This window comes from Myodes glareolus, chromosome 4, assembly GCF_982192425.1.
Source record: "Myodes glareolus chromosome 4, mMyoGla1.1, whole genome shotgun sequence".
Lineage (NCBI taxonomy): Eukaryota > Metazoa > Chordata > Mammalia > Rodentia > Cricetidae > Myodes > Myodes glareolus.
In genome coordinates this window covers 78,441,964-78,465,557 of record NC_142029.1, presented here as the reverse complement: position 1 = coordinate 78,465,557, position 23,594 = coordinate 78,441,964, and the positions used below count along the sequence as shown (strand labels likewise).

The window sequence follows — 23,594 nt, the reverse complement described above, 5'->3', positions numbered from 1 at the left end:
CAGTGCTGCTTCCAGAGGCAGAGAATGGAATCATCCTTTCCAAAGCTCTGTTGCCTATACAAAGTTAGTCTTTGTTAATAATATGTTGCTGGCACTTGATTTTATTTCTAGGACTTTGAAAGGCAAGAGGATCTCTGTGAGTTTGAGGCCACACTGGTCTCAAAGCAAATTATAGGCTATCCAAAACTATATAGTGAGTCCCTATAAAAACAAAATAACAACAACAACAAAAAAAACCCTTGTAGAAAAATGTGGTTTCCCTTTTGATAAACACTTGTATAATATAGTCTTTGTAGCCATCTAGGAGACAGTGACACATAAACCAAATGTTAATAGATGTTACCTGACCCTTCCTCTGTTACTCTCTCTCCCTCTCTGACAAGACAAAGTGCTGAGGGCAAGGAGAAGGTCAAAAGCTCTGTCTAAGTCTCAGACTCTTTACATTCAGTTTCCAGAAATTAGGCCATTGTAGTCAGCTTGTTCCAGCCCCCAAGTCACCGTTTAGAGACTCTGTGTGGGGTTTTTCTTTTATTTGTTTTGTTTTGTTTTTCAAGGCAGAGTTTCTCTGTGTAGTCCTGGCTGTTCTAGAACTCTCTCTGTAAGACCAGACTGGCCTCGAAATCACAGAGATCCACCACCTCTGCCTTCCCAGTGCTGGAATTATCTGTTCTTCTCTATGTCTGTTGTCCTTTTCCTTTTCCTTTGGTTATTTTGGTAACCTAGAGATTCAACTTCTCTTTCACCTTGATTTTGCTTTGCTTTATTTTACCCTCTAAAAGTTAGTGTTTGATACGAGTGACTCCTCCTTCCATATGATGTAAGTTCAGACCTCCTTCCTGCAAGGCATCTGTACCAAGCAAGGTAAGACATAAAGTCTTCCTATAGACAGCTTCAGCCGGAGCTCCTGAACTCCATCCTCTCAACAGCATTTGGCCATACTGGGTTAACATTTGTCCATGTGCCAGACATGAGACAATAATTTGCTAAGTGTCCTGTTAGTAATGTTAAGAAGCCATGTGAACTACTCAGGTGATTTTTTTTTAATTTGGTCTGGAAGCAAACCATTTGTCACTGATTCCAGTTTATTGAAGCATCATGGAAGACTTTCAGTAGAGATCTTCTCAGGCCGTATTTCCTTAGTTGACTTGCTGTTACTATGAATTTGAATAGAAAGGAAATAAAGCGATTTCACAAGCTGCCTGTCATTCCAGCTTTGTGTCTTTTTTACCTCACCTTTCTCTCCAGTAGTGAAGTAAGTTATTTGCGCAGCCCTATCTTTTCTCTTCTATGGAAGGTTTAGCAATTTCTGAGTATAATTGTCTTAAATTAGGAAAATTCATTTTTCTCTAATGTTTTCACATTAAATGCAGCTTTAGAACGTGTGTGTTCTTTGCATTACTTCAAACATTTAGAAAATGAACTCAGTTCAGCTTCTCTCCTCCCTGTCTTCAGCCTACCCTGAAACACATAACCAAAATTTCCACCTCAAGGTTTTCTCCATTCTAGAGTCCCCCCCCCCCAGATTATTCTTTTTGGGGTCCAACAAGACTCCACCCACGAGCATCTCTGGTTTATTGGTAAAATCGCAGTTGCTGAACCTTGTTCTCTTGTCCTCAAAACCCCCACCTCTCCTCCCCTTCATTCCCCTTTGTGCCTTTTCTTTCGTTAAAGAATTTTCTGAGCTTAGAATGATTCCATTCCACCCAAATTTGCACCTGCTGAAAACCTCATGGCCCAGCCCCAAAGCCCTCTCCCTGTGAAGGCTTAAGCCAGCATAGCACTCTCCTGCAGCAGGCTTCAAGCACCTTACTGGCTGTATACTCCAGAGGGTGTTTATCTGACTGTTTCAATGGTACCAGCACCTTCAGGGGCTCAGTTCCGTGCCCCTACTATACCCAGAATTGAGCCTCATATTTAGTAAATAAGAGACCTTTTTAAACGGGTTCGTGTTGTCACTTAAACCCCAAAGAGTGAAATAACCAGATAAACTCATGGAAATGATTGTTTTTCTTTTCAGCAAAGCCCAAAATCACCTATGTAGAAAATCAGACGGCCATGGAATTGGAAGAGCAAGTCACTCTTACCTGCGAAGCCTCAGGAGACCCCATCCCCTCCATCACCTGGAGAACTTCCACCCGAAACATCAGCAGTGAAGAAAAGGTACAATGTCACCCAAGAGTTTCAGGGCTGTGGAAAGCAGACTTGAAGCACCTCAAGTCTACCCCAGACCCAGTTCTCTTTGGCATGTGGCAAGATGGGATGTGGTCATCCGTAGCCACAGTATATCCTGCAACCTCCCTCCCCGAGCCTGCCTGGTTGTGGTCTACTCAGCATCCTCTCACAGTGGGATGGGCACTCTTCCCTGTCTAGATTGCCATGGGCATGTTGGCAGTGGGCATGGTCAAGTTAGACGTGTTGGGGAGGAGGCAATAGTGAATTTCTGATCCAGGCTTATGGGACTGTGAGGACCCAAGACAAACAAGATTCTGGGGGCATCAGATGATGTTGTCATCAGCTCAGATGCACCCAGAAAAGTGTCTCCTAGAAACACCAGGGATCAGGATGAGTCTATTAACTCTCTTCCTCGCGTCTCATATACTCATGCTGTACGCATTCTCTGCACAAAAGCTTGGTTGCCTTTGTGTCTGCCTGTATTCTTGGTCACATTTGGATTCCATTTTGTTCTAAAGGCAAAAATAATTAGCAGTTTCTAGATGATGGTACTTATAGCTGGGTTCTGCAATGTGGAAGTAAATTCCTGACAAGCCAAAATGATTTAGAACATTTAGCTTTAAGGTGAATGTATCTGTAAGCCATTGGAAAGCTATCTTTATTACTGGTAATATAAAAACATTGGTGTGACCACCACCCCATATCATGCTTTGCTACTGAGTCAGCCAAAAACAAACAAACGAACAAACAAGTAGAAGGAAGGGCTAACTTGCAAAGCAGTGTAGATATCTTTAGGACAAGCAACACAGTAGAACACATGGCTCTAAATTCAATCTGAAGCAGTGTATAAAGTAAAAATACTGTGGTTTTATGGCACCTTTCCAATATTAATTTTGCAGCTCCCATAGTAATAGGCTTTGTTTTAGTTGGTCAAAGCTTGGTTGCCTACTTAGGAGTAATAGCCATAGTCTTAAAGAGTATGCATAATGGATTGCCTATTGACCAGAATGTCAAAAAATGATAGATATGCACTCTTCTGCCCTGCTCCAGGAAATCTCTAGAAACAAACTGAAATAAAGTTGAAGGGAAAATGTTAAGTAGCAGGGCAAAAAGTGAAATTTGCATTTGAGGAACTGATTTGTACCTGGGTGACAGAAAACTAAGCAAAATCTAAAGGAACAAAAAACTCTCTTCCAAATAGCCCATTCCTCTTTTTGCAAGTTTGATACCCAGAATTAAATCCAACTTAACATAAACTCAACTAAGGAACTGCTAAATATTTTTGAAACTCGCATATGCTGTTTGATCTGCAAAAGCCAGCTAAATTAAGAATTTAGGTGTTTACTTCAATAATTTCTTTATCAACACTGTAATTAAATTCCCAGCTATGATTTTGGCTTCCTTTGTGTGTTACATGGACCCAATGTACATTTCAGGGCTTAATCCACATGGGCACTGCCTGGCCAGTCTTTCTACATTAGATTTCAAAGTAGATTTGTCCAAGTGACCCAGTATGTATCTCTGACCTACAGTGAAGGACGAAACATCTATTTCAGATAAATGACATTTTTAAGTTCTGTGTCTTTTCTAGAAATAGCTCAACAGTTAAACTAGACAAGAAAGATTATTAAGATTTGTGCCTACTTGGGGTTTGTCTTTATTAGGTTGGCACTTTTGGCTCGTACCTATGATTTCATTTTTCTAAAATGATAATAAATAGCTAGGAACTAATCTGCACTCATATTCCCTAAATATTGAGACTGAAAATAGCATGAAAAAAATCTCAAGCCCTGCTGGGATTGATTTAAAAAAAAAAAACCCTCAGTTTTCTATTGACTGTCTGTCTTGATCTGAGATAACTGTTTAAGCCCAGCACAGATTAGATCACAGTTTCTTTCACTGGAGACTAGCTTCAGGTTTGCTTGAAGAGTCGTTAATGGAGCCCGAGTCCGTCAGTGTCTGAACAGTCCTCCGGAGAGGTGCATCATGCTTCCACATCAATGTATTTGCTTAAACCAAATCTTATATGATAAAAGTTGCTGCTTCTACTAATTAAATATTGGCATCAGAGCTTGATGCCAATCTGATATTGTAGATGGCTAGTAATGATGAAATGTGGTCTGTCTGTGAGCAAGTCGTTCTAATTCAAGTCATTTTTACTCTGGCAACCTCCCCTCCCATTCTTTCTTACGTAAAGTTGTATTATATATCATTATGTATTGAGATCACCAGCACCATTGAATTATAGGAGTAAGGAAAATCGTTTGTAAAATTGGCGTGCTCAGCTAGGCAGGTCACAAAGGTACCCGTTTATCTAATGAGTGAAACGAATGATTTCCCTCAGCATTAAGTCCCGTAGAACTGCAGGCTAAGAGATGGTTTTGGAAGAGCCTTTTTGGGTGACGTGGTTCCACCTGTCTTGCTCTCTGGCATCCTTGCCAGGTCACTCAGCCCCCACCTGACATGTGATGGTTACAGCATTGCGAAGGGCTGTTGTCTTTTCCCCTTCCACGACTCGGAAACCTCCACCTCTGCCACTCAGAATCTGAGTCACTGAAATAGAAGCTACAGCTCGTCTTCCTTTAACAGCCACCCAAAATTCTCCAGTGCCTCGTATGTCAGGATTTCTATACCCTTCACCCTGATGGCTGTCCTATACCTTGATAGCTTCAGTTCACCAGCCCTCAATAAAACCTTACTGTCCCCCTGTAACCTGAACAGAGTCAGCGGAGTTATCACCGTGATCTAGATATATCATGTAGTCAGGGTAGCATTAGCCCTTGAGTCATGTCATATTATGGTCACCTAGAATATGTAGGTCTATACTGTGAACTACATTTAGGTGACTTATGTCTTGCTGCCTTCTCATGAAACTGATTGCAAAAGCAGCAATGCAGAATTGTATGTGTATTTCATTTGTCGCAGCTTTGTTTCTCAGCCTCAGTCATGTTGACCCTTTAGGAAGACTCTCCCTTCGCTAGGACTGTCCTACGCATTGCAAGATATCTGCCATTTCTCGCCACCCCCAATACCAGCAACCAATTGCAATCATTACTAAAACTCTCCCTGCCCAGAGAGCTACTGTCTCAGACCATCTTTCAGTTGGCATTAGCTGTTCATGAGAATTTTACTTACAAATCTGGAAGTCAGAATACTTCTTCTCAGGTTGATCCCCTTATGCTATATCCGCATGTTAAAAGGAATAAGGTAGGACAGTCAGTGGTGACCCCAGCACTAAGCGTAATGTTCAAGGGCAGGGAACTCAGCAGCATTCCCCGTGCAGCTGTCACCTAACATCTGTGTTAGCATTGCTTGCAAACTGAGGGTCCTTACTCAAAATATCTATGTGAGCCCTTTCTCAAAGTATCTAAGCCACTGATGAAGATGTTGACTGGGGCAAGGTCCAAGCTCAGAGACCTCCGATTCCTTCTGTGTCAGTGGCTCCGAAAGCGATGGGATTGATGCGTCGGTGCTATGGTGCTCTTCTGTAATCCTGGTAGATTTTTTTTTTGGAGGTTCAGGTTCCTTTAGCAAGGAGTATAAGTAAATTAAACCAGCTTTGTCTTCCACATCATTGATTGGCTGTAACACTGCCCTTCTCATTAGATTTCACCTACAGACCCGTAGTGACTTGCTGATAGAATACCAGAATCCTTCTTCCTTATAAAGGAAAGAAGAAATGAATTCAAAATGAGTATAGTCACACCATGCCCTTGATTACGTCTCTGCTCCGAGTCTCATCCTAACTGGAGAAAGTCGCATCAATCCATTAAGCCTCAGGCAATGAAGTTGCTTTAGGTTAGCAACTATTCGTAGCTAAGATGGGTGTGACTACTTAGATGATTGGTATTGGTGAGGTAGATCGGATAGCCAAACGTTGATCTGTTTCTTAGCAACCATTATTATCCTGAGAAGAAGGGAAAGTGAGTATCATCACGGGTTAGTTTTCACACGTATGTGAAGGTGTTTGTGATACTAGCGAAGATTAAGCATCTGTGTCATGTCAGCCCTCGTCCTAGACAGAGCCATCGTAAAAATTGCCAGGTGTTTGAGTTTGCTCAATTTCAGGCACCATTTACATATTGAGTGAGACCCAGGGATTATGATCTGCATACTCAATGCTAGGCATAAAGAAAGTCATCCATCACTTGCTATTTAGGTGTCTTTGTGCCTTGAGATGACTGTAAAGAAGAGTATGTGAGTCCTTCACCACTAAGGATAAAGAAGGGTGAGGTGCTAGATAGAACAGACAGAGTGTCCACAAATAGGAGAGACCTTTGGAAATTCTGAGTTCTTTCAAAGTCCAACCTTTCTTTTCACGAGGGAGAATTGGGTACAAGCTCAGTGCCCACTTTTAAACATCGGGAAATGTTCTGCTTAGACTGATCAGAGCCTGATCTAAGATACAGTGAATGTATCTAGGGAATGCTTAACACAAGGGAAGAGGACTTTAATTTACATATAAACTATTAGATACATTTATGTAATAACAAAAGATAAGTATTGAAACAACCAAACACTAACAACACTTGGAGCATATTCATCATAGTGTACTTGTTTCCTAATTATATAGATTTGAATATCAGATTGCCTTAAAGTGGAACATGTCTTTACCAAATTGTTGGAGCCAAGACAGACATTTGCTACATTCTGCCAGGGAAGAATTAGGTTAAGCTACCAGAAGCCTGTGTCCCTAACAACAGCTTATTTTAAAAGCCATAGAACACTAGTGATTTGGGATTGAGACCCTGAAGATTCCAATTTGAAAACAAATAACCATATGTAATCTAACCCCATTAAAAAAAATAAAAGTCTTGATGACACAGCCCTGGCATGTGACAAATAAGCTTTCTAGTATTGTAGAATTGTCGACTATAGCTGACGTGTTGGCCCACTGTGACTTTGGCCTAGCATGTTCTTCGTTCTCATTTCCTCCTTCATCCCAACATTATGTAATGTAACATGTCCATCCTCGTGTCTCACAAAAACACCTCGCATTTCATGAACTTACTGTTTGCTAACTCATTCACCTTCCCTGTCTCTAGCATCTTTTGTGTCCTTTGCCATCTGAACATCAAAGACAGTCAGTCAGGAATGCCACCACTAAAAAGATCATACAACTCTGGTGTCTTTGACTCAGGGTTTGAAAACAGAAAGCTTAAGCAGAGAAGATTTTATGTGCTGGATAAATTAACAAATCTAGCCTTGAGCAGAAAGTTCCCTAAATCCTCATGTGTGTGACTTTTCTCACTCTCTCCCCTCTCTCATTAGTGGTGAGTTGGATGGAGAGGGTCCATGTTTCCATCCAATTGCTATCTGGGAACTTCCTATCTTTAATCAATAAAGTCCCATTGTCAACACCCAGGATTTAGTATCCTCAGAGCTTCCTGACCCATAGTCTCAAAGACTTCATACTCACACACTCATTGTATCTCTCTGCTCTTTGCTTTGTTCCTTTAAAAAAAATAACTTCTAATTAAGTGCATGCTGAGTTGGAAAATGCATGAGCATTAAATGGCTTAAGTATGTGTGTGGTAATCTGTCTAAAACATTCAGAGGAAAATCTACTTTCTAAATAACCCTCAATTATTTGATAAGAAGGGATAGTGCCCTCAAATATTACAAAGGCTGTTTAAGATGGTTTGCATAGGAGGCACTGAATATGTCTGCTTGTATCCATATATATATTCTCAGAGCTTAATTCACGTTTGATTTAGACATTTTAATATGCATAAGAGGGAGGGGAAGCTGAACGTCAGCTAAGTTCGGAATTAAATTTGGGGGTTAGTCATTGTCATTGAAAGTGGGCCTTGAAACAAACTTCTGACGTAAAAGGAAGCTGCATGTGCACGGAATGCAGTGTGAGTTCTCTAAAGCAACATGTGACATTTTACTGCCTTCTTGTTGTGTTTTATATCTTGTTCTCTCCAGGCTTCGTGGACTCGACCAGAGAAGCAAGAGGTATAGCTTACCTGACCACTAGCCAGTCTCTAGCTCTCAAAGCATTTCGGTTTAACTCACCATCACAGTTAATAACCAACCAGACTCGCTAACCTAATGAGCACTTTAGTTAAAGATTAGGTCCATAGCCATAGACATCACCTAGCAATAGTGTCATTGTTTTAGGATGAGCAAGCAAGCTGTGTTGGGAGTGGAGGAACAAATCCTTATTATTTCCTAAAACAGGACCTTATTCTCTTACTGATGCTGGTCAAATCATACCCAGGTCATTGTACTGATAGAAATAAATTGCCCCAATTCCCAAGCCAGGCATTTTGAAATAATAAAAAAAAAATTTAACTCTCCTCTGGTGGCTGTGGCTCTGGACCATAAAGTCACAGAGTGAGTGATCTAAAACCCACTCAGCCCTTTCCTTTCCAGCTCAACTCATCTTGTTGCTCACTTATTTGATAATGACTGGCCTTGGTAAATTATCACATTGCATTTCCTGTCAAAAGCAATGCCAACGACATCTTTCACAGGTTTCTCCAAATCGTTCAACGAATCTGTTATTTTTATGGAGCATTAAATGTGTACGATTGGAGTGATTTGGCACAAATGGGTTTATGTTTTGTAAAGTCGGTAGCATTTAGCCTTTGGAATTTCCCTGCCTATTGTTTCAGTCTAGGTGACATGGGACTCAGGTGGAAAACTAAGCATTAACTTTTCTATCTCATTGCACTACTTGGAGACCCTTCATATGACCATGCCTGTCATTGTTTACCTGGTTCATGTAACTATAAGTGACCAATTGGAACATAAAAACCAGTTGGTCTGGGACTAGGGAGATAGAGCTCAGTCAGGAAAGTGATTGCCACACCAGGACCTGGTACTGATCTTCAGCACTCATGTTAGAAGCAAAGCATGGTATTTTGTGCTTGTAATCTCAGCACTGGGGAGGAACACACTAATGGATCCATGGGGCTCATTGCCCTGCTAATCTTACCTGATCAATAAACCCTAGATCCCAGCGAGAGGCTCTTTCTGGAAAAACAGAGTGGATGGTTCCTGAAGAACGAGACTTGGGTTTGACTTCTAGCTTCCATATAGACATACAAATGTGCATGTGTACACACACACACACACACACACACACACACACACACACACACACACAACAACTGTATGAGATTAAAACATTTAATTTGTGAATGCTTTCTGTTAAATTCCCTTTTGTGTCCTTCTCCAAATGCAGCTTTAATGCCCCAATTTACAGTCACAGAAGACAATCCAGCAGTGCAATAGGCTCTATATTTTAATTCAGTGAGCGCACCCTCTTAGTCTTTCTGGGTGATAACCATTCAGAACACATATCATATGACCCATGTTCAGGTCATAACCTTAAATATTGAATGCCACTTAGTATTTAAAAGTTGTTCGCCTGACTCCTGGCAGGGGCATCCATTTCTGCACCTGAGCGGTCCGCCATCATCAAATCTAGTTCATCTCTGTAATGTGCCTTCCTCGTGACATGGCATGGGGACTGTTGTTAAAGCACATGTCCCCACTGAAAGGCTTCCCTCCTGTGACCTTGAAATCACTTTGTGTTGTCATAGGCTAGGTATTGAGTGTGTTATTGCCCCAAAACTATGGCCCCATTGGCACTGGGAAGAGAGAGAGGAGGGGTTAATGATGGGCTGGCTTCCACAGCTACAGGGCTCATTCTGCTTTGCCTTGTGCGCCTTCTTCTGTCATTCTGAGCTAGACCTGGCTTGAGGAGTCACTGCAGGTTATCAGGGAATGTTAAGGAGGTTTTAAATGGATTATCATTATATGTGGAAATAGTGGGTGTACTCCCAGGAAAGCGTACACCCCCAAACCCATTTACCAGAAGTAAATCTTTTATCCTGAATGTTTCGCTTTGGACATTAATTGACTTTCGAGTGAATGCTACCCATGGGGCTCAGAAGTTCCATTTTCTCCTGTTTGAGTCATTCAGAGATGGAGACCATCGTCCAGATGAGTGCAAAGACTGTCTTACGTTGTGGCCGTGTTCTTTCTGCATTCTCTGAAAGGCTTAACTCTTTCATCTGGCAAAAGGGAGAGAATAGTTTTTCTGGGAATAATTAGAGTCACAAATATTTTTTTAAAGAGAGAGAGAGAAAGACCTCGGTGCTGTAGTATTCTTGTTTCACTGTTACCTGAGCGCACTGCTCCCTCTGGGGAAACCCGAGTGGTCAGCAGGACTTTTGGTTGGCATGTCTTACGAGTGTATCCCTGTGCCAGAGGAAATTATTTCAGGATGAGATCGCTCAATCACACTGGAGTCCGTTGGCGTATCCTCCAAGGGATAACTGGACACCTGGTGGAGAATCCCATCATCAAACTTGCAGTGAGCCGCTACAAAATAAGAAATCCCTATAGAGGTTTGCCTACTGGTGTGATGACATCATTAAATGACAGAAATCTCCAACAGGGAAATGTAGGCAGGAAGACCAGGTTTAAAAAATAAGTAAACAAACAAACAAAAAGAAGTATGTACAGTCTTTCCAGGAGCTTGTCTTCAGACATTTCTGAGTGAATGCTGTTCATCCCTTGCTTCCGTGACAAAGCTCTTACCTGTGAGACTCCCCTTACCTCCTTTTCACGGAGTCGTGTTCTCTTAGATCCCTGAGGATTATATACATGGTCGTCCCTGGACAAGCCTGATCTGGGTCACAAATCCTCACAGTTCATCCCACAGTTGACAAGACCACGTGTGGACCTTCAGTCCCTTTTCCTTCAATTATGCCGTACTTTAGGCAGAGAGGAGTGACAAGCAAACCAAGCCAGCTTTTTAGAGCTACCTGCAAGAATGACATCATGCTTTCAGTGTCTCTAATACACACTGATGGGTGAAGATTTTGTTTGACATATAACAATAGTGACTAAGATGGTCCACTGTCAGCCTACAAGAAACAGAGTCCTAGCATCTCGCATCTCCAATAAACTGAATGTCTCTAGGCTCTCTGGGACCGTCTCCTGTCACCTCTCACTAATGTGTACCATGTCCTAGGATGCAGCTTCTTGACCAACAAGCCTCCCCTATTTTCAGGTCAAATGGGAACACCAGGGTATCCATTCCTGAGAGAAAGAGATGCACAGAGCTGTAGGCACAGATGGTTTTCCTTGGCCCTTCTCTCCCTTGCTGGAAGCATGCTTTAGCTCCCAGATACAACTCAGAACTGAACTGGTAACTGAAGTGGACCTGATCCCAATGGTGCTGATCATTGGTAGTAAAGGGACTTTGTACCATACATCTGCTATGACTGTTGTACAAGGCCAGTGAGATCTTTCTTTTCTACTTCCTGGACTAACTGACAGAAGACATTGCAATTCTGCCTCCCAGGCTTCTGATCCAGCATGTTGGCAGAAACTCAAGTTATATGTCATTTAATTCTCTGAAGAGCAAACCTGATACCTTGGCAGATGTAGTACTCGCCTCTCATCCATCTCTACTGAGAATCTTGTGCTAGATTTAATGGGGTGTCCCAGCTTGCACAAAATAGGGTTCTTCTTCAGTTTATCAGTTTGCAGGGCACTCTGGCCCAGGAGCACATACCTAGACCCTTGGAGGGCTGGCTCCCCTTTTGCTTAGAATGTCAAGGAGGGAACCCTTGCAAATTCTCTACTAACCATTGCCTAGGGATTGTGTGCTCATTCATTTCTTGTGAGTCTGGAGACTCAATAAACTAATGGCAGTATCAAAGACTAGAGATGGCTGCAGGCTTTGGTACAAAGGATCCTGGGTGAGTCTAGGACTCTCTTTGCCCTGTATTTTGAGAGACGACTTTCAGTTCAGCAGTTCCGGAGCTTTGGCTTGTATCCCCATTAAGAATGATGATTGTCTTGCTATCAAGTGTCCAAGGAAAAGACGCATCTACAGGAAGGATATTTCTTCCCTAACTCCTTACATTTGGGTCATTGACATTCCCTAGTACACATTCACACACCATGGAACTGGGTGTGGGGGAGTCAGACTAGAGGGAAAGGATGGGGCAAGAGAGAGGTCCCCAGGATCTCAAAAGGCAAGGCCTTGCTGAATGAAATTTGTGCCTTGCTGGAATTTCTGTGCCATCCAAGACTTTTGCTTCCATTTTAATACATCCCGAAGTAGTCTTGGGTGGCCTTACTATGCTCCAAACTGATCGAGTCCCATTTTCTGTTTGAACTATGTTAAAGCTCCTACTCTGTTCCCACACTCTCCCCCCGTTATGAATTAGGTGAAGTGAAATTAGAAGCTGATATAGAAAGAACACTAGAGACCGGTCACAGACAAGCAATGACCTTGTCTCCTAGACCCACACTGTTCTAGCTGCCTCTGCCCTCTGCCTCACCTCAGACTCTGATGCTGTCCTTTCCTCCTGGCAGACTCTGGATGGACACATGGTGGTCCGCAGCCATGCTCGTGTGTCCTCCCTGACCCTGAAGAGCATCCAGTACACAGATGCTGGAGAGTACATCTGCACTGCCAGCAACACCATTGGTCAGGACTCCCAGTCCATGTACCTTGAAGTTCAATGTAAGGAATGGCCGGGGAAGGAGTGGGTGGGGGAGGAGCAGTGAAGGATCAGGATGCTGGAGACCTATGAGCTTCAGCAACAAGCTCCATCATGTTCATTCCCCGAGGCTGTTGGTCCTCAACTGTTCCAGAGCTATGCCCCCAGGTACACACACATGCACACACACACACACACACACACACACACACACATACACACACACACACACACACACACACACACACACACACACACACACACACACCATCCCCAAGCTAATCATCCATGCTGAGTTTTCTCAAGCCGAACATGGATACACATGGATTCCAAAATGTCCCAGAGCTCCACTGGTTTAAGAACGCCCTATGCTTTGGGTCATGCCTACCTTCCCAGTGCCAGAAGACAGGCTGTGGGTCTTCCAAAAAGTGGTAGCTGTTCTGATGTTCACTGTTATTCATTTCAGATGCCCCCAAGCTCCAGGGCCCTGTGGCTGTGTATACTTGGGAAGGGAACCAGGTGAACATCACCTGTGAGGTCTTTGCCTACCCAAGTGCCACAATCTCCTGGTTCCGAGATGGTCAGTTGCTGCCAAGCTCCAACTACAGCAATATCAAGATCTACAACACCCCGTCTGCTAGCTACCTGGAGGTGAGTTGGGGTGTGGGAAAGGGCAGAGCGGAACAGGCTGTGTCATATTGGGAAGGGCCCCATCACTTCTCCTGCTTCCCTGGCATTTTCTGAACTGGGGAACACTGAATGGAGAAGAAACTAAGCCTTTCTCTAGGTCTCCATCCTCAGCCTCACTGGTCCTAAGCACATGGATAGACTGGGATTGGCAAGTGGAATGTGCCTCTCCTGTGAGCCACTGGGTTCTTTCCACTGGGATTGATGATATCACCATATTTATCCTTTCCTAACTGTATCTAAGAAACCAAAATAAGTGTGGCCATCCATAGGACATTTGTAACCCGTAGGGTCCTTCCTTCTACAGGTAACCCCTGACTCAGAAAATGACTTTGGAAACTACAACTGTACGGCAGTGAACCGCATTGGGCAGGAGTCCTTGGAATTTATCCTTGTTCAAGCAGGTGAGTACCCTTCATCGCAACTTCCACAGCATCCCTGCCCTTATTGGCCCATCCCGTACACTTTAAGGACACTAGTGAAGGGGTAGAAGACAGATCCAGGCTCTGAAAAGTCAGAGGGTCAAGAAGCAGGAAGCCACTTCAAGTATGAGAATCTAACTACAGGTTGAGCTGAGAATTTGAAGTGCACTAGGAAAGAGGAATCTCCCAAATCAGAAATTCTTACTATTAGATAGGATCCCCAAGAGGGAGCAGAAGCGTGGGATATATTTCAAAGTGTAGCCTTGGGCCACATATATGACCTGGGCGTCTATATGAATTCTCACAGACACACCGTCTTCTCCATCCATCGACCGGGTGGAGCCATACTCCAGCACAGCGCAGGTGCAGTTTGACGAGCCAGAGGCCACGGGTGGCGTGCCCATCCTCAAATACAAGGCTGAGTGGAAGTCTCTGGGTGAAGAAGCATGGCATTTCAAGTGGTATGATGCCAAAGAAGGTGAGTTCAGCACATACCATCGAGTTCTTTAGACCTTTGCTGACCATGTAGGTAGGGGAACGGGCAGGATGTCACCGTCTACCATCCCATCCAGTTTCCTCCGGAACTAGGAACTCTCCAGCTAGAATTAGATTAGGGTCATGCTTCCATAGAGTTGTTGGCCTTCTGTCCCTTGCTGCTTCTGACCTCATGACCTCACCAGTATAGGCAGAACACCACAGATGCCTCCTAGACAGAAGACCTAATTAGCTGGTGATCTTGGTGGGGAAGGTAAACACAGAGCATCCCTCTCTGCTCTCTGCTTCTTCTCTGATGACTCCTGGCCATCCCTGCTTGGTGTTTGTATCCAGGGACTGTCATGTACTAATGGCAGTAGCCAGGCCAGCAAGATGATGGACCTACTCTGAACCAATCCTGTTTTATCTTCCAAGTTAAGTCAATCCAATGATGTCATTCAAGATTAAATATCTCTCTCTCTCTCTCTCTCTCTCTCTCTCTCTCTCTCTCTCTCTCTCTTTTCCTCTCTTTCTCTTTCTCTCTCTGGTGGAGTTATCTCTCTTTCTCTTTCTCTCTCTGGTGGAGTTAGCATCAAGTATCTTTCTTAGATCACTCTCCACCTATATTTTATGACCCTGAAATTCATGAATGGGCTAACTGACCAGTATGCATCAGTGATCTATGATCCATCTGTCTGTAGCCCCCCAGTGCTGGGGCTGCAGAGTGTACCTCCACCCCAGCTTTTACATGACTTCTGGGGGATTCAACTCAGGCCGTCATGCATGGGCAGCAGACACTTCACCCACTAAGACATCTCCCCAGCCCCATCTCTTTGAAAATATCACTTCTATTTATATGTTAATTATGGTAAAAATCCACATGAAATTTGTATTTAATCATTTTTAAGAATACAAGTCAGTAGCATTGAGTCATAACCATCACCTCTGTCCATCTTCAAAATATTTCTATGTTCTAATTCCTTTCTCTACCTCCTTCTGGTCCCTGGTAACAACCATTCTACTCTCTCTCTTTCTCTCTCTCTCTTTCCCTCTCTCTCCCTCTCTCTCCCTCTCTCTCCAGCTTATTACCCTAGGTACCTCAAAGGAGTACCTCATATGCTCTTTGTCCCTTTGTGTCCACTTATTTATTTAAACCAAAAATGTTCTCACAGTTCATCCATATTGTAGCACGTGTCAACATTTCATCTGTCAGATGGGGTAAACATTCCATTGTTGGCCCTCGCTACATCTCATTGACTCATTCATCTGTTATACAATAAGTCACCAAGGCTGCCTGTGACTTTGGACTCTTGGTGACACTCTAGGTGTGAACATGAGAGTACAGGTATCTGCTGATCTCTCGCTCTCATGTTTTCTACATGTTTGCCAGGCAATGCTTGTGTTTGATTTTATGAAGACCCGCCCTACTATCTTCCACAGCTCTGGTTCCCCTGTCCACGGCCGTTCTCTTTTAATCTGTTCCATATTCTCACCACAGCCAACATGGAAGGCATTGTCACAATCATGGGCCTGAAGCCTGAGACAAGGTATGCGGTCCGACTGGCGGCCCTCAACGGCAAGGGCCTGGGCGAGATCAGTGCAGCCACTGAGTTCAAGACACAGCCAGTCCGTAAGTACAGCCAGCTCCTCTGTCTCTTCCCCACGCTCACCCTCTTCCTCCTTTTCCTCAGGGATAGACAGGGACCCTGAGTTGTCCCCATCCTAGCTCAGAAGATAACTTTTGTCTTTTGGGTCCCCGTGTTCATAGTGCCCCCACTAAACTCTGGTTCTCAGGGATGGATGGCTGATCTGCCTTCCTTTCATCCTGAAAATGGGTATAAGACACTGACCTCGTGGGTGGCCCAGTTTGTTAGAATAGCAGCCAAGGGCCACCGCTGATTAGCTGTGGTGAAGAGCTGAGGGAAACACGCAGGGCATCTGGAAGGAGTTGAGAGAGCTGCCATTTGAGCCAGGTCACAGAAGCCTTTATGACCGCCCTATAACTCAAAGGAAGATAATAGAGACCGTGACTGTTCTTGTCATTTGTCCTGGGACTTCTGATGCACTGGCAATATGAAGTCATAGAGAGAGAAAAGCATAGAAGAGTCATCTCTGTGAAGAGGAGCAGGTCCCCATCATCCCAAAGGGACCCTGGACTTACCTGATTCTTCCCTCCCAAGATGACTCCTCAGACCATCTGTGCCTCAAGGACTCTTTCAGGCGAGCTGCTCTCCCCAGGTTCCACTCAGGGCCGCCTCTAGCTTCTCTCTGTCATTCCCTCCATCCCCAAACCATGCTTGCTCAGCTTAGCCTTCCTTTCCTACAGCAGCCAGACCCGGCCTTACCCTGGCCGCATCCCTCTGCCGTCCACATTGCTGCCCCACCAGGCTCCCGAGTCACTCCAGCGGAAGAAGATGCTGTAGATAGAGCTGGTTTCCTGGGTGACCACGGAGCTCCAGGCTCTCCCTGAACCCCTGATTTAATCCACACACGAGAACCCTTTGCTTCCTTTCCTGGGAGGCCTGGGAGCATACAGACCACCTTAACTCTTCCCGTTCTCATCCTCCTTCCACAGGGAGTGTTTCTTTCTGTTTGAAGTAATTTGATAATTTAAGTTTCAGCTCCATGTGCCCTGTGGATTCCGTTCATTTCTTTTACATCTTATTTTTTTTCCCCTGGGTCTGTCTCTTGGCTTTTCTTTTCGTCTGTGTTCCATCCATGGGAAATGCAGATAGCCCTCCTCCACGTAAGTGCCTCTTCATACCTCATTACCTGTTTCCATAGTGTTAACATCTAGTTCTAGTTCATAATTTAGTTTGGGCCCCCTTTTTGTTCCCTAGAGGCTGAAGTAGATGATGCTGTCTGAGCCCTAACCACACTGACCTTAGTCTAGCTGTGCCTTTGTTAACATATATAGGTTACTCCGAGAGGCTAACACCACTGTTCTAGAGCATGCAACTTCCGTGTCTCTTGAAATTGTGCTTATTTATTAATTCTTGTGTGTAGTAATTGCTCTGCGGAAAAGATAAGGTTGGCTGAACAGAGCATGGTGGAAATCTGCAGACGGTCTCCGGGTAACGAGCTCATAGCAGCCCCTCGCTTTTAGCCCTGGTACCAGAGGAGTGACACCCTGCCTCACGAGGACACTGTCCCAAAGAACTGAAAAAAAAAAATCTTCCGGTTTGCTTTTAGGAAGTAAAGGGATGGAGCACGCATGCTTCGTGGCTTATCTGTTACGTGGTAGATGCGGACAAGCAGAGTCTACTGGTGTGGTGATATACAGAGAGGTGTCCGTGTACACTGTGTCCCGCAGGCAGCTGCCTATAGTAAGGGTAGGGAGGAGGCCAAGCTCTAGGTTCTTGTCAGCTCTCTTCAGCACTGGTTTACTTACAGTGTATATTTCCACACTGGGAACAGACTATCCAGTTAACTTAGTAACTACCCAGTAGAGCACAGAGAGGGAGAGAGTCCCCCATGGGGGTGACACCCTAATTATGTAAACTGACATTAGGGGACACCGAGAACAAGGGAAACAAGGGAGGTGGTGGCTGCTGCAGAGAGTAGAATTGGCCTGTCCCCTCAGCCGGCTGAGACACCCAACTCCCAATGTCACTTTGCCAAGGTTTGGCTCACTCTTCCTACTTTGAGCTCCTAGAGAACAGAGAAAGGAGGCACTTGACAGACCCGGAAGGAAAGATATTCAGGAAACTGTTCCCTGTTCACAGAAAGCAGCTAGGTCCTCCAAGGCACCCTGGGAAACTTATATTTATAAAACGTACTCTGAAATATTGCAGCAACAGCAGAAACTAAGTAGCTGAGTATGGATGCCATACAATCAGCCAAGTTGGTGTCTGAATATATCAGCTAGGAAAGGCGTCAGAATCGGGGCCTGTGGGAGTGAGGGATGCAGGTAGCGAGCAGTCGGGTAGGACTGACAGCTCTGCCCCAGGGGAACTATGGAGAGAAAACTCTTCCTTCTGGATCCTTCCAACAATCCTTAGCTGCATCCTCCAGGCCCTTTTCTACAGGAAGTGATCACTAAGCAAGAACCAGCTTTGCTAGGTTGGCGAGAAGGAGGCCTGGCTGAGGTTTGCTTGTGACGGCCTTCTCCCAGTGACTACAGCTGACTCAGAGGAACCGCTCTGGGCCCTCAAGGTCACAGAAGTTTCCTTTCGTTGCCAGCTTGGGCTTTATGAAGATAGAATTGTTGGGGGTTTGTGTTTGCTTCTTAATACAGCAGAAGGTATGCTTTAAATCATCTCAAAAATTACGTGTTTAATTGTGTTTTTTAATTTTAGTTTTAGTTGTTAATTTTTTTTAAAGGGAAGCCACCAGACTTGGTATTTTGCTGTTAGTAGTGTGAAATTGGATGATTTATGGATGCTGAGATCCTCTAGAGAAAGCTGTGGCAGGGCAGCAGTTAGCACGAAAGTAGGTTTTCTCAATCATATAATAAAGGTATTATTATAAGAGTTAATAAGCACAGGCTTTAATAATTATAGTCGTAACCCCTGCTTCTTGGGAGGCATAGGCAAGAGGACCACAAGTTTAAGGCCGGCCTGGGCTACAGACAGAGTTCCAGGCTACCCTGGGTATCTTAGTGAGACTCTGTCACAAGATAAAGTGTAAAGCGAAAGGGCTGGTGACGTATCTCAGTGGTGGAATGTTTGTCCAGCCTATGTAAAACCACAGGTTCAACCTTCCATATGGGCAGGAATGGAAGAAAGAAAGAAACGAGGGAGAAGGGAAAGAGGGTGGGTTAAGAAGGAAGGATTAGAAAGCAACCTTATTTTTGACAAGCAGAGTGAAGTGTAATCGTAGACGTTTGTGTAGAATTATTGGCGTGGTGGTTTGGTAAACATGGAAACAGTACCCTTTTTGAAGACACCTCAGTGGGGTCTTCCCTTGCAACCTCATAAGCTTTCCCGTCACTGAAGTGCGGGTCTGGCCCAGGGGTATCCTGCTGCTCAAACCCATTCTGAAACAGGAGACAGTGGGAAGATGAGGTCAGCCTACTTTTGGCACTGTGAAGTCTCAGTAAGGCGCTTCTCTGGGTCCTCACTCCCACTTCTCAGGAGACAATGAAGTCGCCTGAACTCAGATAAAGAATCATCTATCCCCTGAGCTGTGTGTGCTGCCAAGCCTGAGCTCACCCTCCGGCACTACTCCCCTATGCTATAGGACTGTGGGTGTATATACAGAGCCTGACTTGGGGCTCTGGAGTTGGGACCACAGTATAAACCCTAGCCCCAGGAGAGAGAAGGCACGGGACCACAAGTGCTAGCTGCCAGACCTCTAAGATAGGAGGTGTTAGTTGAGACCAGTCTTTGATGTTAACTAACTGTTGAAATTCAATGAGATGTTTCAGTAATGGAGTTGATTTCTTGGCTCTCTAGGAAACACCTGCACAGTTAGGGGTATAGGTTTATCAGAATCAGAGATGAGCAGGCAAAACTAGCAAAAGCTGTAAGCTTGTAAAGACCAAGGCCTCCCAGCTGCCCGGAGAAGCAGGGTGTAGCTGATTGAGGGTCCTCTGGATCCAGTGCATGGAGATGAAAAGAGAGTCGTGACACTAAACAAACCTCTAACCTCTGCTGTACATGTTTTCAAGTTCAATGCCCGTGTGAACTCAAGACCCTTTGCTGTCAAGCTTGTAACCTGCATGCTTCAGGAGGAGCTGCTTCCCTGCCAGGACTGCTTGCCTGAATTCGTTTGCTCTGTCACTTGTAGAATTTCATGACCTGGATGGTACTTTTGATTTTGCTTCTGCGCCAAGAAACAAAATAGGGTATTTGAAGGTGTAGAGGTCACATGTTTTTTAAAAGAGGTGTCTTGAGATTTTTATCTTAATACATACATGTTTTATCGTCCCCTCTGTGACACATGTGAGGACACCTTAAATACATTGGAATGCATATGATTAAAATGCATAAGCTATCAGGCCTTTCCCAAATAATATGAACAGTTATGTATCTTAAGACACACACACACACGTACACACAAAGAAAATGTGAGAGAGACTTTTACCTTAATTAGCTGAGCCACCTATTCATGAAAGTTTAGTAACCAAAATGCTATGACTTCGTGCACATTGACTCTGGGCTTCATCAGATAACTTTACCTAGAAGGTCCTGGAAAACCAAACCCTGGGCATTGATTTAGCACTGTCAGCAGGTTGGTGCTCTTCCATTTTACCGCCGAGCTCTCGGAGGGAACTATGTTTGTTATTGCTGAAGGACAGCTTCTGGATATTATTCAATCAAATGGTAAAGATCCATTCAGTGCCCCAGTGTACAGTCTCTAATCATCCTCCATGGTAAATGGTAGTTAGGGTGGTTTGTGAGGATATTGTATCCTTAACATCCCCTTTCTCTGAGGGAGCAGGACTGACCCTGAGTGTTGCCTGTCACCCTCCTCCCTAGCAGCATAAACAGTCACTTTCTTTAGGGAGGATTTTTGGAAAGCAGCCATGTTTCCAGAGGCTTCTGTATGAAAACTGGCTGTACCCAGCCATTGAAGATGGCCAACTCCATCTCATTCAGTTACTGAAGTTCAAGAGTGAGATGTATAGGTTTTGCTATATGTACCAGGCAGTAGGTGGGAAGGTGCTTAGTCAGTAAATTGCTTGTTGTACAAGAGTGAGGACCTGAATTTGATCCCCGGCACTCACATAAGAAAGCCATGCACACATGACAGCATGTGCCTGCAACCCAGCGGGGCGTAGAGACAGCAGGATCTCTGGGACTCGCTACCGAGCCCATTGGCTTAGCTGAATCAGTGAGCTCTAGGTTCAGTGAGAGACCCCATCTTACAAAGATAAGGTGGCTGAAGACAGAAAAGGTGGCTCAAGGGTATGAGCATGTACTACTCTTGCAGGGGACTGGAGCTAAGTTCCTGATATCCCTGTCAGAGAGCTCACAGCATATGTAACTCCAGTTGTAGAGGATCTGATGCCCCCTTTTGGTCTCCTCAGGCACCTACACTCATGTGCACATACATAAGCATCTATATGCAGTCATACACACATACATGCAATTTAAAATAAAATTGTTTTAAAAATACGTTGGAAAGCAGTTGAGGAAAACACAACATCAGCCTCTGGCCTCAACCCATACTCATATAGGTGTGGCTAGGGCCTCAACACATACCCACAGAGGTGTGGCTAAGCATCTGTTAACATAAACATGTATACACACACACAATGTAGTGCACATAGATACATACTTATATATAGAAGCACATATCTAGAATGTGACATGAAAAGCCAGTCTTTCCTTATTAAAGTTCCCACTAAACTGAGGCCTAGGTGCCTGTCCTCCTGTCCCTCAGAGCTCATGGGCACAGGTAATCCTGCCCAAGTGGCTGTCTTCAACCAAGGTCTGAAGCCTCTTCAGATGGCCCTGGCCAATCCCTTACCTACATGACAGACTTAACAGTGTCTTGGGTCCTGGTTTGTACTTAAAATAGAGCCCTGCATACTTTCCAATAATGTGCCAGTCACCTGTGCCGTGCGCAGTTTTTCTCTTTCCAATTTCACATCTGCTCCCCAGGATGACGACTCCCATTTTTTCTTTCAGTTCAGCATCTGTGTGCTTTCAATGATCTATTTTTCCTTTTTTTTTAACCATCATTTTTCTTTCTCCAGTGGCTCCTGCTAACTCTTCCACCCTTGTTCCATTGTCTTCACGAGCTAGTGAGTATTGCTTTCTTCACCCCCGTGTCTCTGCAGGTGGCTTCCCACCTACCAGGCTCATCTGTCTGAGGTGATCTGCTTCAACAGGTGATAATTCAGCTCTGGAAATGGAAAGTCACATCAGGTTTTAAAAGAAGCAAAGGGAAAGAGAAATAGGCCCAGGGCCTCTCAGGGCAGACTTGAGAAGAGCTGTGCTCTGGGGAGGAAGCCCTGGAGACAGCTGCCCTGGGGCTACTTTGGTAGCCACAGACTTGTGAGGTGATTCCCAGCGGGCCAGACCAAAGCCGATGTTTGGAAAAGGCAAAGGAATTTACCAAGGAAAAAAAAAAAAAAAAGTCTGCCCTGCCTGCAGGGTCATATAAAATGCTTTGAGGTGTTGCGTTTTCACCCTTTATTTTAGTTGGACTTAGGCACTGAAATTAGATAGTGAGGCCTGTAGCTTTTGCCATCTCCATACGTGCGTAGACGACTCATAAATATTTGTGGGAAAAATAACAGTGCCTGCTCACAGATGTGCCTGGCACCCGGGATCTGCACAAATTACTTAACCCTTTCAAGTGAGGCTTGCTGATTTCTGTCCTAAAATCAGACGATGAGTCAGTCAGTCCCCTACCCACCCTACAGAAAACAATGACAATTACAACATTTATCAAGCTCGGCTTTGCTCCCCTTGGTGGGGTCGCTGACCCAGTAGACCATGGCCTAGGCCTTTGCTGTAGAGGGTGGGCCTGGCTCCTGACCACTCACCTCCCTTCACCCCTCTGTACTTTTGTCTCTTGACTCCTGAGGCATGGAGAAGGCTCCAGGCCTTCTACTCTTTGGAAATTTGAACTTGGCTTTCTAACAAGGGGACAGGGGTGGGGCATTAGGTGTCCACCCTGTGAATGGTATAATGCCAGCATCAGCCCAGAGCAGCACACAGCAGCATGCCCTTCATGACTGGCTTTATTCTCCTTAATACTGCAGACACCCCCAAACCAACGTCCCTTTTCCCGTCATTTCTAATAAGAAGTGTTTCCACCATCTCAATCCAAGCTATGGACTGTAACCAGGCTTTGGAATCAGCCAGGCATTGATTCGAATTTTTGTTTTTAATCCTTCAATCTATAACTTCATGACCACAGATGAGTCCCTTGGCATCCCCAGTCTCAGAGCTCTTATTTCTAAAATGAATGATAAATTCCCCATTGCTGTATGGATATTTGTGAAAAAAAATGATTTAATCAAAATACGCGAGACATAGTATCCATAATCGAGAGATTCGGTATCTTGTGTTTCACGAGTCCTTTGTCAGCAAAATTTCTTTTACTCTCTCTAAAATATTTATATTAATACTGATAAATCAGGAAGGCAGGGTGAGTGACTGTCCCACTTTCTCTGATGCATATATACGTGTATATATGTACACACACATATATGATATACATATATATGCATACACACTTATATGTTCAGTTTGTAATTATGGTTATTTAAGTTGTATCTCTCTTCTCACCTTTACCGTTTTGTGCCCTTCCTGTCCTTCATGTTCCCATAGCAACCTGGCCTCTTCCTGTCCTTCCAACCACAGACCTGTCTAGTGAGTACTGAGCCTGGCTGCTCTGGGCAGCGCCTCTGATTGGATGTTTGTAGTAGCACAGACTACAGTAGTGACTGCATGGAGGCCTG

At 44.4% G+C, this 23,594-nt stretch overlaps 1 protein-coding gene across 12 annotated transcripts in view; it reads left to right on the top strand.

The window, feature by feature from the left end:
- The window catches only part of Ncam1 (neural cell adhesion molecule 1), a 293,616-nt gene that overhangs the window by 239,494 nt on the left and 30,528 nt on the right, over positions 1–23,594 (top strand). For 3 of the 12 annotated variants that reach the window (XM_087905635.1, XM_087905639.1, XM_087905641.1), the window contains exons 8-15: positions 2,018–2,160; positions 8,104–8,133; positions 12,523–12,673; positions 13,117–13,301; positions 13,645–13,741; positions 14,067–14,237; positions 15,732–15,863; positions 16,965–16,979. In XM_087905635.1, the coding sequence (XP_087761761.1) occupies positions 2,018–2,160; positions 8,104–8,133; positions 12,523–12,673; positions 13,117–13,301; positions 13,645–13,741; positions 14,067–14,237; positions 15,732–15,863; positions 16,965–16,979 (924 nt within the window). The remainder of the gene's footprint in view (positions 1–2,017; positions 2,161–8,103; positions 8,134–12,522; positions 12,674–13,116; positions 13,302–13,644; positions 13,742–14,066; positions 14,238–15,731; positions 15,864–16,964; positions 16,980–23,594) is intronic. The other 9 variants (XM_087905637.1, XM_087905644.1, XM_087905646.1 and 6 more) reach the window with 3 other exon arrangements.